The sequence below is a fragment of the Prunus persica genome, chromosome G5 (genome assembly GCF_000346465.2).
Source record: "Prunus persica cultivar Lovell chromosome G5, Prunus_persica_NCBIv2, whole genome shotgun sequence".
Classification (NCBI taxonomy): domain Eukaryota; kingdom Viridiplantae; phylum Streptophyta; class Magnoliopsida; order Rosales; family Rosaceae; genus Prunus; species Prunus persica.
In genome coordinates this window covers 13,527,747-13,542,946 of record NC_034013.1, presented here as the reverse complement: position 1 = coordinate 13,542,946, position 15,200 = coordinate 13,527,747, and the positions used below count along the sequence as shown (strand labels likewise).

The 15,200-nt window shown below is 38.7% G+C and overlaps 3 protein-coding genes and 1 pseudogene across 5 annotated transcripts; all 4 read right to left on the bottom strand.

Moving 5' to 3' along the window:
* Nucleotides 8-1,799, bottom strand: LOC18777937 (annotated as a pseudogene). The gene is made up of 6 exons (XR_002271859.1): nucleotides 1,461-1,799; nucleotides 1,135-1,327; nucleotides 895-980; nucleotides 625-756; nucleotides 373-537; nucleotides 8-296 (listed from the first exon to the last, which is right to left on the bottom strand). The product of XR_002271859.1 is annotated as an 11-beta-hydroxysteroid dehydrogenase 1B (transcript).
* LOC18775969 (recQ-mediated genome instability protein 1) lies at nucleotides 1,653-5,871 on the bottom strand. Of its 2 annotated transcripts, none has more exons than XM_020564548.1 (8): nucleotides 5,109-5,871; nucleotides 4,826-4,996; nucleotides 4,507-4,652; nucleotides 3,780-3,916; nucleotides 2,945-3,537; nucleotides 2,746-2,850; nucleotides 2,530-2,658; nucleotides 1,653-2,423 (listed from the first exon to the last, which is right to left on the bottom strand). In XM_020564548.1, the coding sequence occupies exons 1-8, from the start codon at nucleotides 5,697-5,699 to the stop codon at nucleotides 2,196-2,198; spliced, it is 2,100 nt and encodes a 699-aa protein (XP_020420137.1). In that variant the 5' UTR covers nucleotides 5,700-5,871; the 3' UTR covers nucleotides 1,653-2,195. The 2 variants fall into 2 exon arrangements, with proteins under 2 accessions (XP_020420137.1, XP_020420136.1); XM_020564547.1 differs by having other exon boundaries at nucleotides 2,939-3,537; nucleotides 5,109-5,868.
* LOC18776344 (SWI/SNF complex subunit SWI3A) lies at nucleotides 6,526-9,827 on the bottom strand. The gene is made up of 7 exons (XM_007209031.2): nucleotides 9,577-9,827; nucleotides 8,834-9,381; nucleotides 8,233-8,727; nucleotides 7,744-7,913; nucleotides 7,590-7,636; nucleotides 7,167-7,330; nucleotides 6,526-6,986 (listed from the first exon to the last, which is right to left on the bottom strand). Exons 1-7 carry the CDS (start codon nucleotides 9,662-9,664, stop codon nucleotides 6,807-6,809), a joined length of 1,692 nt encoding a protein of 563 aa, XP_007209093.1. The 5' UTR covers nucleotides 9,665-9,827; the 3' UTR covers nucleotides 6,526-6,806.
* On the bottom strand, nucleotides 10,600-13,298 carry LOC18777085 (60S ribosomal protein L7a-1). The gene is made up of 7 exons (XM_007209429.2): nucleotides 13,193-13,298; nucleotides 12,554-12,601; nucleotides 12,225-12,426; nucleotides 11,494-11,663; nucleotides 11,258-11,386; nucleotides 11,069-11,161; nucleotides 10,600-10,956 (listed from the first exon to the last, which is right to left on the bottom strand). Exons 1-7 carry the CDS (start codon nucleotides 13,193-13,195, stop codon nucleotides 10,825-10,827), a joined length of 777 nt encoding a protein of 258 aa, XP_007209491.1. The 5' UTR covers nucleotides 13,196-13,298; the 3' UTR covers nucleotides 10,600-10,824.

Here is a 15,200-nt window from a genome sequence, read left to right as displayed (position 1 = left end):
ATCATTGTTGTTTAAGCTTAGGATATCTATCGAACTGAAACCGGATACAGACACTCCTTCAAGCCGGTTAGGTCCAGGAGCTTCTTACTTATTGTATCCCTCTCGCCACCGCTCCCATTGCTCATCAGTAACATACGGTTAGACCAGTCCAGTAACTCTGGGAAAAACACCTTCCAGTAAAATGAATGCCAAACCCAAGCTGGTACTGTCAAGTAATTTTCTCCCCGGCATGCGCTGTCCACGATTGATTTGGCAGCCTCCTTGACAGGCAGTATTGGCATTATGCTTACTTCAACCTAACATGGGGTGTTCGAAATTAATACCATTGAACTCTATAATCACACAATAACCAAAATAATTAATTAAGCTTACATCTCTCAATTGTTGATCCAATACCAGTTGGCCTTCCTTGGATAAGAATTTGCCTTTGGTCATTTCTGATTCAACCAAACCTGGAGTCACAATTGTTATTCCAACTTCTCTCCCAATTTCTACTCTCAGCGTCTCATAGAAGCTTATCACTGCTGATTTGGTAGCCTGAACCCAATGTGAAATTACAGAACTAATTAGAGATTTGAGTACTGAATTAGCTTGTTCATGAGGTTAATTGGTTCCTTCACTTACACCATACAAGCTTAGTCGTGGCACACGCAACCATCCGGCAGAGGAAGCGATCCCCACGATCTTCCCTCTGCTCCTTTTAAGGTGTGGAATGGCAAAGTAGGTGCCATATACTGAACCCCAAAAGTTTGTGTCCTGTCAAACAAAGTGGAGCATGCACTAATTTCAATCACAAACATATATAATTTCCATCTTAATTTCATGAATTCACTAAACAATACATATATAGTGTTAACTAACAATGAAGGCATTATAATTGCATTTACAAATTACCATAGCTGGTGCTATTTTAGTGACATCAGTGGTCTATTCAAACAAGCAGACTGGAGTAATCCCAGCATTGTTGACTAGGTGATCCACTGTAATTATTTATCAAGAATTAATCCACATAAATAAACATACGAATAACCAGAAATTCTCTTATGCCCGGTAATAACGTGTGGACATCCGGATGAGAGAATAATTTTACGAATAACATAATTAAACTGAGAAAACTAAATTAGTTGCACTTACAACGCCCAAAGTGGTTCACTGCTACATCGACAAAGCGCCTACAATTTTCCACCTTTGAAACATCTGCAGGGATTACGAGAATATCTGGGGAGCCAATGGACATGGCTCTGCTAGCCACAGATTGGAGCAGGTTTTCTCTTCTGGCAACAAGAGCTAGGCAAGCTCCTCTTCTAGCATACTCATATGCCATATGCTTCAAAAACCCCATCAAATTAACACAAACATAATTGTAAAAGTAAGCACCTAATTAAATTGGGAATTTGGTAATTATGAAAATTTCATGTTACATTTAAAAGTGCTGGGTTGGTGGTCCAAAATATATGTACCTCTCCTATGCCGGAGGAAGCTCCAGTGATGAGGACGACTTTTCCGGCCACATCTTCACTAAAAACAGATCGTACGGCGGAGAGGAGGAACTTGTAAAAGAGATAGAGTGGCAGAAGGAAGAGGAAGAAGGTGAGGGATATGGGAGGAATTATAATGTTGAGTACCTTGTTAATGATATCATCCATGGCTTCTTTAATTAATTTGCATACAGAAATTTTAAAATAAGAATACAGCGGAATTGATGTGCTGTTTGTTCTGATAAATTTCTCTATACATATACTTGGAAGGGTCAACAAAATTTTGCAACGTAGCAGCATTGCATGAAAAAGGAAGCAACACGTAGTCCCGGTGAGGTGTCGATACAGCTTATGAGACAAGTAAAAATTGACCCCCAAAAAAACCAAATAAAAGGGTATTTTGGGCACAAAACTTAAGGAATATATATCCAATTACCTACAATAATTTTCTTATTATCTTCCTCATCTTTTAACACTCGTGTTCCTTGTAAACACTTGTGTTCTCCAATGAAATAGCTGAGATAACGTTCAGAAAATCCGGCTTTACATAAGACGTTTTCGGAACCTCTTTCTGTGGCCGCCACAGCAGCCATTTTTGCAAGCAAGAGCTTCATTGAAATCCGGATCTTTTCCATGATGCAGCATTGACCACGGAACCACACGCCAATTGCGTTTCCATGATAAGCAATAGCAACACCAGCGCTATAAGCTCGATCATCAGGGGGATATATCAATGGGGTGGGAGGAGAGATGTTGTGAAGTCCGAGCTGGAGAGGAAGGATACTGTGATGTCCGAGCTGCAGAGGAGGCATGCCCTGATGCCCGAGCTGGAGGGGAGGCCTTTATTCTCCTCAAAAGCAACCACGCATCAGATTGAGTACAACCCTGCTTCATCTCAAGGGCAATTGGAAGATCATGCAATCTCATCTCAATAAGCATTATGCCCTGAAACATAAAACTCCAATATGATGAAGAGATAGAAGAACTGATGAAACGATTGTGAATAAGGTCAAAAACTGAAAATTGACTTGGTACTTGGTAGGTATATTACCTCAAAATTTGTTAAGAATTTTTGAAACTGCTTCATTTTCTCCTTCATGTTACGGACTATTGTTTTGTCTGGAGAAGAAATGGCAGCTTTGACCTCCTCAGGAGAATGACCTATCCCCTCCTGTACAACCTGAAGAGCACAAACAGCTAATCAACATATCGAACTCCAACAAGTATAGGTCATCATGGATGACAATCCCCAAAAGCTCTAACTTACATTGTGATCAACGAGAATTTCTTTAATGAGAGTGCCGTCATCAACATACGCCTGAAGCTCATATGTATGTGTGTATTGGAACTTCTTCACACCAGTCAAAACACACTGCAGAAATTATGTCTACGTTTCAGTAATATAGTAACTATAAATCTATCATCTGATGGAAATAAAAATAATAGAAAACCATAGGCACCTTAACCTTCCCCTGGATTGAATGTGTGTTCTTCATCATAGCTAACTTGGCTGACAAACTACATAGGTAACTGAAAGGTGGTTCGTGGTCTCCAGATAGTATTTCTTGGCGCTCGACCTCATTAACCACATTGATATCCTCATCATTCAAAATAGCATCAGACGATGGGTAAACCCCATGAGTTTCGCCCTCGTTAATCATATTGATATCTTCATCATTCAAAATAGAATCTGAGGTATGGTTTTCTCCCCCAATATGAATGGCATCCATTTCGACATCTTCAACATCCAAAGCATCCTCAAAGGATGGATTAGGAATGACATTTTCAGGTACTCGACTTTCCCTGCTATGACCAGCACTATTTATGTGGAGATTCTCAACACCAAAATCATCAGATAATGGGTTGGGAATAGCATTTCTTCTGCTATAGGGAGTAGTATCCATAGGCATCTCTTCAACACCAAATACATCAGTAGATGATGGGTTAACAACAGAGTGTTCTCCACTGAGAGGAACAGTAGATTCTTCGGCAGTCACTGGGCTGGTGTTTCTAGAAGATACGGAGCTGGTATTTCTGGCTGATACAGAGAATGTAGCACCTACAATTCAAGAAAGGATGCAACAGAACTAACTTAGAACATAATGGAAAAACGTAATGTAACGACAGGAACTAACTAGAGCTGCTATCTTATATGACTCTCTCCGACACATACATACGGAGTCACCCTAATTCTACGTTATATAGAGACAAGAAATTCCAAGAAACTAGACATGAGCCGCTTATGCTCTAAAAAGCCATCTAGCGCCAACAACAAACAAGTAAATGGAGCCCTCTATATACCTTGGTTAGACGCCTGAAATGGGGTTGGGGCTTCCATTGTTGAACTATTGGTGTGTCCAGCATCATGAACACCGTTAGGAGGCCATGCAGCAAGAGTTAACCTTGTAGCTAGAGGAGGAACCACTCCATTCCTGGTTCTGCATAACAATAACACAAAAGTATCACACTCATCGGCTTGGTATACTTTGTGCAAGTGTGCAAATTGTAATAAATGTAATGAAGTGATCAGTTGTAGTCCAGCATTCCCTTACTTCAAGAAATTGTGCACCCAAAGAAAAAGGGAGGGGGAGAAGAAAAATCAAGATTGACCAGCATGTTTCTGAGCTTAAACTGCAACATGAATATTAGTTTTTTCCAGTACAGTTCCAAAGTCACAACAATCTTGATGTAAGTTATTCCTCACCAAAGAAAACAATTCATCTTGCAGTCCGCCAACATGAATACTTTTGAACCAAGCATGCAGTCTGTAATCCAATATCATGGACCAAGTTTAACTTCAAACCTGTTTGTCCAATACCACTATAAACTTCTACATTGCAAAAACTTCAAACCTGTTTATCCAATACCACTATAAACTTCTACATTGCAAGAGCTTTTAGAAGTAGAAGTATTATCTAATCATGGAATAAGTTATACTTTTTTGTTTGACAATTTATGGTTTGACATGAACACTAGTAAGTTGTAAACCTTTAACACCACTAACATATCTTATACACTTTATAGTTACCTGTTTCCTCTAGGTGGCTTATTTACTTCATCAACAAGGCGTTGACGTGCAGCATCCAGTTCCTCAACTAATCCTCCTAGAACTTCAACAGATTCAGGGACCAGCATAAGAAGTCCGTGGCGTATATGCACATTACACAGAGCAACCTAGAGGTTAATAGGATAATCTGTGTTTGAGTCAGAAGAGCAGATAAGCCATAAAGGGTTTAATCTACCAGTACAATTTGTCTTTCTTGACACTAAAAAAACTGTCAAACATTGGAACAAATAAATGAAGTGAAACCATTTTCAGTAACGAAGATAGCCAGAGAAAAATAAACCTTCAAACCAGCAGGAGCCAAAGCTTCAAGCGCCTGAATAGGCCTATATTCCATGGCAAAGACGCGTTGAACACCGTCTGTTATAGACAACTTGAGACACCTCTTCAGTCCAACGGCGGCTTTCTGATACCTAATCTTGAGAGGATTGCTGATATTAACAATCTCATCAACCTGCAACAAAAATACAATAAAATAAAGGTTCACCTGTATATATTGTCATTACCCAATGACATTTCAAGTTCACATTGTTCTGTTAATTCGCAGCAAAAGGTTCAAGCTTGACCTGCAACACATAAGGTCCGGGAAGATCGACGAGATGGAGAGAAGCCACATTTTCTGGAAGCACGCCTCCGCCGGACAGATTCATATCTGAAACCAAAAACTGCTCCAAGCAGAGCTTCGCCTTCGTCTCCACATCAAAATTTTGAAATCCCGTTACGGATTGCTGGAGTCCATGGACAGAAGCATCAAGCCACTCCCTCTTTAGCCTTAACCCTAACCCCTGGAGATGTTCGCTTATCGGACACCCGCCGGAGCTCGGTGGAGATGGAGATGGAGGTGGAGGCGGCCGGTTAATGGGTTCCGGTGCCGGATCCTGAGCCGGCGGAGGATGATGTGGTCGATTGTCGCTCTCGGGTTCCGGAGACGGCTGAGGTGACGGAGACGAGAGGTTGTCGGAGACATCGATGAACTCGTCGTCGTCGTCGGTGATTGGGAGCGGTTCGGAGGGGTAAGGGTTTGGAGGGGCTAGGGTAACGGGTGGGTGAGCGACAGCTGACGATTGCTGCTGAGGTTCTTCATTCTGGTGTTGTTGTGGTTGTGGTTGTTCTTCTTCGTCGGAAGAGTAGCTGAGCCTGAGACGTCTTCTGAGCATATTTGGTCGCAGAAAATTTTTGGGGATTTTGGAGGGGTTTTTAGAGACGACGGTTTGTTTTGCAGGGAAGTGAGTTTGAACTCTTTAGTTTTTCGGCGGTAAAGGTGTAAATTGGGCCGAGCATAGCTAACCGGCCCATTCCAACTTTATCTTCTTTCTTTTTTTGGGTAAATTTCACTTAAGTTTCTCGAAATTCAAACTTGCTACACGAAGATTTTTTATACATTTGATTTTAAAATTTTAACTTTATTAATTTTAATTGTTTATAAAATAATACAAAATTTTAATTGTTTATTGGTCCACGTGGTGCAAATTCAGAGATCAATGTGAAACTATGAATGTCACGTCGTCGTTTAAAGGAAAACTTGACACTCAAACTAATAAAGGTATGAAAGTGATAGTAAAATCAAAGTTTAGGCATGAGATTTAGACGAAAAAAAACTTTGTGTGGCAAAGTCTGAATTTCAGAAAACTTTCGGGTAGTAAAGTGAAATTTACCCCCTTTTTTCTACTCATAATATTGCATGTATTTTGCACGTTATCCTTTTAAAAGAAAGTACCGATATTTCAACCCTTCAACAAGGTCACATGCGAATCATGTGCAATTTTAATTTTTAGAATGAAGACGTAAAAAAAATTAAACTACAGGTGACACATTGCAACAAATTTTTAATTTAGGTTGCACATTATTTCAATTTGTGTTTAGTTGGCATTTTGACGCATCGTCAATCCAATCACAAATCTTATCACCATTTGTATGAGCTATAAAATCACAACACTGCAGAACATGAAGATGTAAATATCATATATAACACCTGATCAACAGTGAAGAAGAACATAATAAGGAATTGCATAATTGCATTGAATCTTAGAATGTTAGCATTTGGAGAAATGATAGGATCCTAATTGTACAAAGTTTCTGTTCGTCAACCCTATTTGCTAACCCACCCACACCGCAGCGCCGCGCCTCCCACCCCAATCAGCAAGAATTATAAATCCAAGCAGTAAACACCTAAAGAATTGAACAGCCTTTACTAAGAAGACACATCACTGCTCTCGTCGTCTATGTTTCTACTCTACTTTACATCTAAAGATACAACAAACATTTCAAGATTTTAAAGAAGGATGATCCCTCCATCTAGGTACACCAGAATCAAATGTCCTCTGTAAGATATTCATCCGCTCTTCAACTAGAATATCCTCTACTTCTTCGATTTGAGCACATTCCTTCTTCCTGATCAGCTCCAGATCTTCAAAATGCTTGAGTTTGCTGTGCAACTTCTTCATCTACATAAACATTCATGCCAAAAAAAAGAAGGAAGGATTAAGATCATATGCAGCAAGCAAGACTTGCAACAAATGGGGAGAAAATCACATGGCTATCAACTCCCTCACGCAAAAAGGGCCAAAAACACAGAGACAAAGGAGGGGAACCAAACTAAAATAATATAAAACTACGATATATACCTGCGTCCCAATTATGGTTGCCATTAGATGTTCAATCTGTCTATCCTCCTGATCGGCCAATAATTTTGCGTGAGCAGCAGCTGCTCCAAGAGCTGTTCCAATGGCAGCTCTAATTTGCAAAGTTGGAGGTATGTCGTCTTTTTTAAAGATTGCATGCCGACTCTCTATAAAATATAGAAATTCAAATAGAGACGGTTAGGACTGAAATGATGCAATAACTAGATCACCAGCAAAATAACACAGCGACTAAACAAATATTAGAAAAGTGTAATGGAAACCAACAACAATCACCAAACACTAACTTAAATTAGGCCAAATATATATAACTATTTACAGAAGAAACTTCTCCCTTATTCCTGTATTCCAAGTTGGTTGTAGCAAACTGTACAAATCATGTCATATAATTGGCTTTGCTTCAAATACCTGATTGAGTTGGCCTTTCCTTCATTTCAGAATCCTCACCATGAACTCTGAAATTGATAAGAAATAAGAAGTTTCAGAACTTTAACATCAACATAATACAATAACAAATAAAAGTATATATGAAGCATCAGTTGGAATCAGTTGGATAAATAACCTCTCTGTCTCACAATTTTTAGCGGGAGACCACAAGCCATTAGGAATAGAATCATCGTCAGCATTAAATATCTCCCTTGAACAAGAGGTTTCTTCACAAAGTGCATTAACGGCAGCCTCAGCTGCGGCAGATGTAATATGTGGACCAACCATGGTTGTTATGGCAGCTACCTAATGGAAACAACCTTAGTATTTTGTTATGCATATTAAGATGACGGGAAAAGAAGGGAAACAGAACTAAACACCACAGTTAAAAAGAAACAAATAATGAAATCAACCTCTCAACATTTTTCTTTCTTCATTCATACGTGCATGTATAGTGTTTTCAGCCATGATATGTCAAAGCACTGGCAAACTAAACTAGACCCCTAATAACCAGTTTAGTAATTTTATTGGTATCATAAAAATAGAATTGAACAAGAACTGATGTCCGAAAATATAGCTCACCAAGAAGTTAAATATTTATAAATTGGGCCAGTAAGGTATGTACCTGTTTAATCAGTGAACTACTAGCATCCGAAAGGGAAGCAATGCGCTGCCTTTTCAAAGGTGGGTCTTGATCCAAAATATCTCCATTCTGCTTGCAGTCATCTGTCTGCTCATGCAACTGACCATTGGTTTCGACAGTATCTTGACATTCAGATGAAGATAACTGAATGCGCTCTGAAGAGATCAAATTACCACTAAAGCTGCTAGGATTGCCTTTTCTGTAGGCAGAACCCAACACAAGCTCCCCAAAAGGCAGATCAATGAGCTTAGCAATACAATCAAATTTCGTCTTGGTCTGAACATTCTGAGCAACAAACTCCCAATCATCCCCATGCTTCAGAACAGATTCTAAAAGTAGTAGAGTTTCAGATTCAGTCCACTCCACTCCGTTAGTACCACTCTTTTCAATTGCCTCATTTAACTTGAAATCATCCCTCAATTTGTTCTCCCCATAGTTCCCATTTTCAAAACATTTTATGCAAATTAGAAAATCACCCTGCCAAATATGATAAACAGATACAGAAGTTAAATTAAGTTTTGGTACAGAAAACTAAGGACAAACAAATTTACTACAGCACAAATTGAAGAACCAGTGAAAATACCTTGCTATACTTGTAGTGTCCAGTTTCACAATGTCCACCACAATTGCCACAAACCAACCCCTCCTCCTTCTTTAAACCACCAAAAACATCAGAATATGATGCCAACGGAGCCAAAGTGATTCTATTCACAACTCCACCCCCAGCATCCCCAGCTTTAGGGGGAGCTGAAATGGGTAAAATTGGTTTAATTGAATTCGGCATCGCAGCCACACGGATCCCATTGGGGACCCCATCCTCAACCTTAACCTTAGACCTCTCTTCACCCTCAATGCCAAAACCACCGTTGACACCCAAATTTGCACTGAAATTAATCAAACCCCACTTCTCCAAGAAATTAAATACCTTGTGGAGCAAACTAACATCACCCACAAGTGACTTTCTAACCTCAGTGAATGTGAGTTTCCTAGAAGGGTCTTCTCTGTACTTACTAACAATAAAGTCCCTGTATTCCTTGTATGTTTTTGGCGTTCTTGAAATTGAGCTTCCATCGAAGTACTCTTTCAAAGCAATTCTCTCAGTTTCATGAATCTCATCCCACGAAAACCAGCCTGAGAAAAAATAAAAGACAAAAAGCTCAGACCTAGGCTTCTGCTATATACATTAACAAATAACTTCATAAAATCTAAACAGAACCCAGGAAACCTTTTTCCGAGCTAGTTCCAACGTGAGGAGCGATTAGGGTTTTGAATTAAAGCTAGGGTTAGGGTTTTGTTTTAAAAGAAGGAAAGGGGGAGGGAACTTACTAGAGTGGCTTGGAATGGTGTAGAGGTCGAGCTCTGGTTCGTCGGGTCGGAGCAGTTTAGAACCCGGGTCGTGTGGTGCAAGTTCCATCTTGGACCAGGTAAGTGAGCCGAGTCGTGTTGTTGAGTTGGGTCCTAACGATGTCTCGCTCGCTCGCTTGCTCTCAATTGTTGCTTATGCTTCGATCAATGGCTTGGTCAGCGACTCATCGAGGTCTTTGGGTCACGGACCAATCAGATTCTGGCTCGCTGTGTATTCTTTGGCTGTGATGTAGGTTATAACTATGTAGGAATTATATGAGATCGCCCCTTGGGAGTGCACGTGAGCTTCACATGACATATAAAATTTATTATTACAAATTTACCAACTAGCTCTTTTTTTCCCTTTTTACTTTTGGTCTGAATACTACCAACTATATTGGACCAATCCTTACCCAAGTGGGCAAAAATAAAAATAATTTTTTATAACATATATTCATTTTCCATTATTCAATTTCAAATTTATTTTTGGGAGGAATTAAATTTCAAATTTATTTTTGGGAGGAATTAAATTTCAAATTATATTCCCAACAAAATATGAAAAAATTTAATTTGTTTTTAAGCCACATTTTCCTGTTGTTTTTCCTGTTTCCGGTTACCGCATATTCTTGTTACCCTACTTTGTATCTGTGTGTTTCCATGACGATCAAGCTAAATGTAAATTCTTCTATGCTCCAGGCTTAGGCCACTGATTTAACGTATGCTTTAAATTTTGATATGGGCAAAAAGATTTGGTTTCAGATGTTTGGAAATTCAAGGCGACTTCATTCAACTTGCGTTATGGAGAAGAATTAATTTAAACTATTTACTCAAAAAAGTGTTTCATGAATAAATTTATAAGATATTACATCGCCTTCCTCCCCTGGCGAGAGATGCGGATGAGAATCCTTCAGGCTCGTAATAGCATTCATATGAACGCAAAAACAACAGTTATTAGCTAGCTAGTAACTATTTGATAAAACCAGACAAATTATGCAACCATGGTTGAAGAATGGAACACAGTAAAGGATAACTGGTTTGGATGAAAATAGATGAAGAGAAATGTAGATGCTACAGATGTTCTATCAAAAACCATATCCACACTCTAACCAGAGTGATATAAAAGCGCAAGTTGATTTGTAAGTGATAATAGGGGGACAGACTAGTCTTCAAAGAACCAGAAAAAACAGAAGAAAATGACCAACACACTCTCCTCTCTCTGGAAGATACTTCCTAGTTGAGCCTCTGTGCGGCTTCCTTTGCTAAGAGCTTCTCCTTCGCCTTGGTCCTGGCCTGTGATTTCGAGCCCATGATACCACCTCCCCACTTCTTTCTGTACTCATCGTACTTGTCGTTGAAGTTGGCCTGAAAATCATTTAAAAAATGAGGCAACATGTATATCTTGCGCATTTACAAATCATATCAGTTAAAAAACAATAAGGACATGTATATCATGTGCGTGAATCTTTTAATATACCTTGATAGCCTCCAGAATCTTGCTGAACTCCAACTTATCCTCATTCTTAACAGTGGTCAAGCAAAGTGCAGCCGCTGTTTTCTTGTGGAGAATCTGTGAGCACAGCAACATATATATATTTAGATCTTTCACGACACAGAGTTATACCTAATTATATCAAGAATACAAGAAAAAATTACTGAGTTATACCGCTCCCAAGCGTGATTTCCCCTTCACAATGCAGTATGGGATCTCCATCTTCCTGCACAAGGCTGGAAGCCATACAACCAACTCGATGGGGTCCACATCATGAGCAATAACAACTAGCTGAGCCTTATTCTGTGAGACAGGAAACCATCTCATTGGTTAGGATAACTCATATGCATTTAACAAGAATCACTGAAAGGAACAAATCAATATGATGCATGCAGTGATAGATTAGCAACCTGCTCAATCAGGTAGGTTACGTGGTTGAGTCCATATTTCACAACAATTGGCTTCTTTGCCTCAACAGTTTTTCCTTCAGTTTCAGCTTGAGCTCTTTTCAGCAGACGCTCCTTCTTTGCTGCTTTGTCTTCAGGCCTGTACTTGAGCAGCAACTTGAAGAGACTTGTAGCTGCAGGCAGTGTTACAAATATTGAGAAGTGTTTTGTGGTGATGACTTATAAGAGTTTATCTAGAACGATAATTGTTTGAAGAACACAAGCATAAAAATCATTTAAATACTTCAACGAACACAATCAAAAGATAGCTCCACCATGTATGTTTCTTATACTAAAAACATGATAAAGATCCCATGACAGAACATGACGGTAATAGTCATTAACAACTCACATCAGTAAGTTTAGACCTACAAATCCTTGCTTAAACTATCAATAGCATTATATGCCTATCTATGAGAAGGAATGCGGAATAAGTGTGACAGTGGCATAGAGGTAGAAAACTGTGTGCATTAAGATAATATTTTCCTTTTGCAGTGGAATAGTAAGCACTAGGAAATTAACTTATGTTCACCTATCCAACAAAACATTTTCTAAAGATGTTAAGAATCTAAGTATTCTGACCAAAAAAATAGAATATAAGTATTTGGATAGCCTTGTTCAAACAAATCCATTCAAAACAATCCTAACAATTGAAATTACTCAAGCAGAAACTAGCATGATAGTCTAGTCCATACCAAGGTTCTTGTCCAGAGTCTTGGTGAACTGGTTAAGTGCTGGTGGGACCTTCAAACGTTGCTTGAGGATCCGCTTCTTCCTCTGGATACGGACAACCTTGGGCCATTTCACAAATCGGTGCAAATCTCTCTTTGGAGGCAAAGCACCGCCGATCCCAAACTGCTTTGTACGCTTTTCAAATAGTGGGTTCACAACCTTCTCCTAAAGACAGCAATGAACAAAGACATATTTAAACACTTGATAACAGACAACAATCTGCAACCAAATTTAACTTTACAAGTCAATGCTTCATAAATAAAATTAGAAAATGTAGAGCCATAGGAAATACAGTTTTCTTCTTCGCTGCAGCAGCTGGTTTTACACCTCTTTTGGGAGCCTGCAAAACGAAAGAAAATGAGACAATTGAAACAAACAAAACCAAACAAAAAGTAGCTAAAATTCTAAGTATGTCACAAATTTAATTGGGGTTACAACACAATTACGTTGAATAATTGATACACCAACAATCCCATCCCACAAGTGTTTTCAGAAATATTGAAGTCAGCCTTACATTTATGGATCTTCCCAACAATAAAGGCTAAAAGCAAGCTTCTTAAACAAACAAGATAAGAGTTGGGGATAAAAAAACCAAAAACCAACACTTAAATCAGTTTAATTGGATGAAGATATGAGTGAGAGAGATAGAACAGAGCCGCATAATTTTTCTCGTTTAACATAATGCATCAAATGTGAAAAAAAAATTCCATCATCTAATAAGCTTCATCAGTTTAAATTCACATGAACAAACACCAGGATTTTACAAATGAAATCGTATTCCAATCCCAAGAGATTGTATGAAATTCTACATTTCACGCCAACAACAGAAATCATCGAAGCCACAAACATACAAGTCAAAAACAGTTGCAGTGCAGCATAAGATTCAAGCATGCATAAAAGGAGCACGATAGAATCAGGGTTTGCAGTATACCATTTTCGGGTGGTCAAGATCTTCAGTGGCCTTGGGGTTTCTGGAACGGCGAATGAAACCCTAAACTAAGCTGGAGCTCACGAGTGGCGCTAAGTGTGGACTATATATAGGTGGCCCTTTTCCACATTCTGGGTTTTGATTCGAATGGTTGTATCCGACCCGATCTTCCTGCAACTATGGGCTTGAGTTTATGTTGATCTTTGGACAAGCCGCATTGTGGGCCGTACTTTTTCTTTTTTATTTCGGCCTCAGTTTATGTTGGTCCAACCCGAAATACAATTCATTATCCAAAAACATGGGCGCTCGCAGGTCCCGTGGCCCTCAAAAAATGAAGTCGGAAATTCCACAACTGTACAAGTGCAAAGAGCAAACATCAAGTGCGATGCAGACTGCAGTGCAAGTGTTCTTCCTTATGTGGGGTGGATGTATGTTTCATCACTAAGCGGAGCCTCATCACCATAGCTTATGAGAACTCTACCATACATAGCCTCCATGGCGCTTTGCATAATACAAATTATATTCTTCTGGGGAAAAAGTAAAAATGGAGCAATAGTTAATCACAAAATGTCTATGAACCCAATACGTTCTAATTGTTTAACATTCGAAAATAGTTATTTCAAAATATGTATGCCACGAGAAAAAAAATTATTCTCTTAGTTGGGAAACATCTTATCTAATAAAAGTAGAACAATACTTTATCAGGAGTCATTCCTCCTCAACACATGATGTGGCCTCCTTAAAAAATGACACTTGTATCTTTTATTTATTTATTTTTGTTTCACTGACTCACTCTCTCTCTTCTCACCTACTTTCCTCTCCTTCCCCTGCTCTCTCCTCTCATATCTATGTCTCTGTCTCTTCCCCTGCAATTCTTTAGAAGAAATTTTAAGCCTTTTTCTCTTCCCGATTGCTGCCATTTTCCATCTTTGGCGTCAACGTCGACCGCCATCTTCCATCTCTACATCACCTCCCCTTCCTCTGTTCCCTGTTATCTCTCTACATCACCCAAACACTATGTATTGATTTCTCTCCTTTTTAATTTTATTGCGTTATTTATTTGGGAGTTCTGAAAATTTTAGGAATAGTGGAAGAACAGGGTACGACTTAGGGGAGAAAAAATTTATACGGTGTCACTCTCTCTCTTCCATATATGAGTTGCAGGAAAATAGATGGAGATATGAGAGAACACATGAGGAGAGGAGATTGGGTGAAAAGAGAGAGAGAGTCGATGAAAAAAAATAAAATTAAGTGTCATTTTGTAAGAGGCGACATCTTGTATTGAGAAGGAAATTATGAGACAAACATTGTCCATAAAATTGAGGTTTCAAAACGTTACATGCATCCCAAATTATAAATAAATGAATACATCGTAGAGGTGTGTGTATGTTGATGTGAACTGATATTATAGCAACCTTGCCTTTTCCTCGTGATTTTTACATGCATGAGCCAACTGCCTAATTGAAGAAACTTATTGAGCCCTTGATATGAAATATGAATCTATGAGTTTTTGTTTGGTTTATCATTTATATTAATTAAATTCACATATAAATGACTTGTAAAGCACTAGGTTTAGGGAATTTGATTGAATGGAAATGGATGATAATCAACATTCAAATAACAAGTGGGATTGAGTTAAATCCCCTATCTTCACATTCATATGCTGTTATCGCATGCTCATATCATATGAACAAATTGGAATTCTAATATTGACCATGCTTAAACTCAGTTATTCCAAACTTGTTCTAAGAAAATAATACAAATTTATCGTTGTAATTTGAGCCAGTAGAATATTACAGTCAATCTCTCATGCATGTATACTTATAACTATATGTAGATCTCAAAACAAAAACACACAACAAGTAATCAATTTGATACACACCCACACGCGTGACTAACACTAGCGTTTTTCTTTCAAGCAACAATACTATTGTACTTTCTCAAACAATGCTATGAACATTTGTTAGCAAATCCACCTTTGCAAAACAAGGGGTTATATGCCTCTTTATGA

Bases quoted from the DNA above. Each gene is read 5' to 3' on its own strand.
- LOC18776344 (XM_007209031.2), bottom strand. From the start codon at position 9,664: ATGGAACTTGCACCACACGACCCGGGTTCTAAACTGCTCCGACCCGAC. The intron at 8,728-8,833 runs GTATTTTCACTG...CATATTTGGCAG, and splicing joins GACACTACAAGTATAGCAAG to GGTGATTTTCTAATTTGCAT. The intron at 7,914-8,232 runs GTACATACCTTA...TGTTTCCATTAG, and splicing joins GTAGTTCACTGATTAAACAG to GTAGCTGCCATAACAACCAT.
- LOC18777085 (XM_007209429.2), bottom strand. The intron at 11,664-12,224 runs GTATGGACTAGA...CACTGCCTGCAG, and splicing joins GACTCTGGACAAGAACCTTG to CTACAAGTCTCTTCAAGTTG. The intron at 11,387-11,493 runs GTTGCTAATCTA...CCTGTCTCACAG, and splicing joins TAACCTACCTGATTGAGCAG to AATAAGGCTCAGCTAGTTGT.
- LOC18775969 (XM_020564547.1), bottom strand. From the start codon at position 5,699: ATGCTCAGAAGACGTCTCAGGCTCAGCTACTCTTCCGACGAAGAAGAA. The intron at 3,538-3,779 runs GTATATAGAGGG...CTTGAATTGTAG, and splicing joins ATTTCAGGCGTCTAACCAAG to GTGCTACATTCTCTGTATCA. The intron at 2,851-2,938 runs GTGCCTATGGTT...TAATTTCTGCAG, and splicing joins CAATCCAGGGGAAGGTTAAG to TGTGTTTTGACTGGTGTGAA.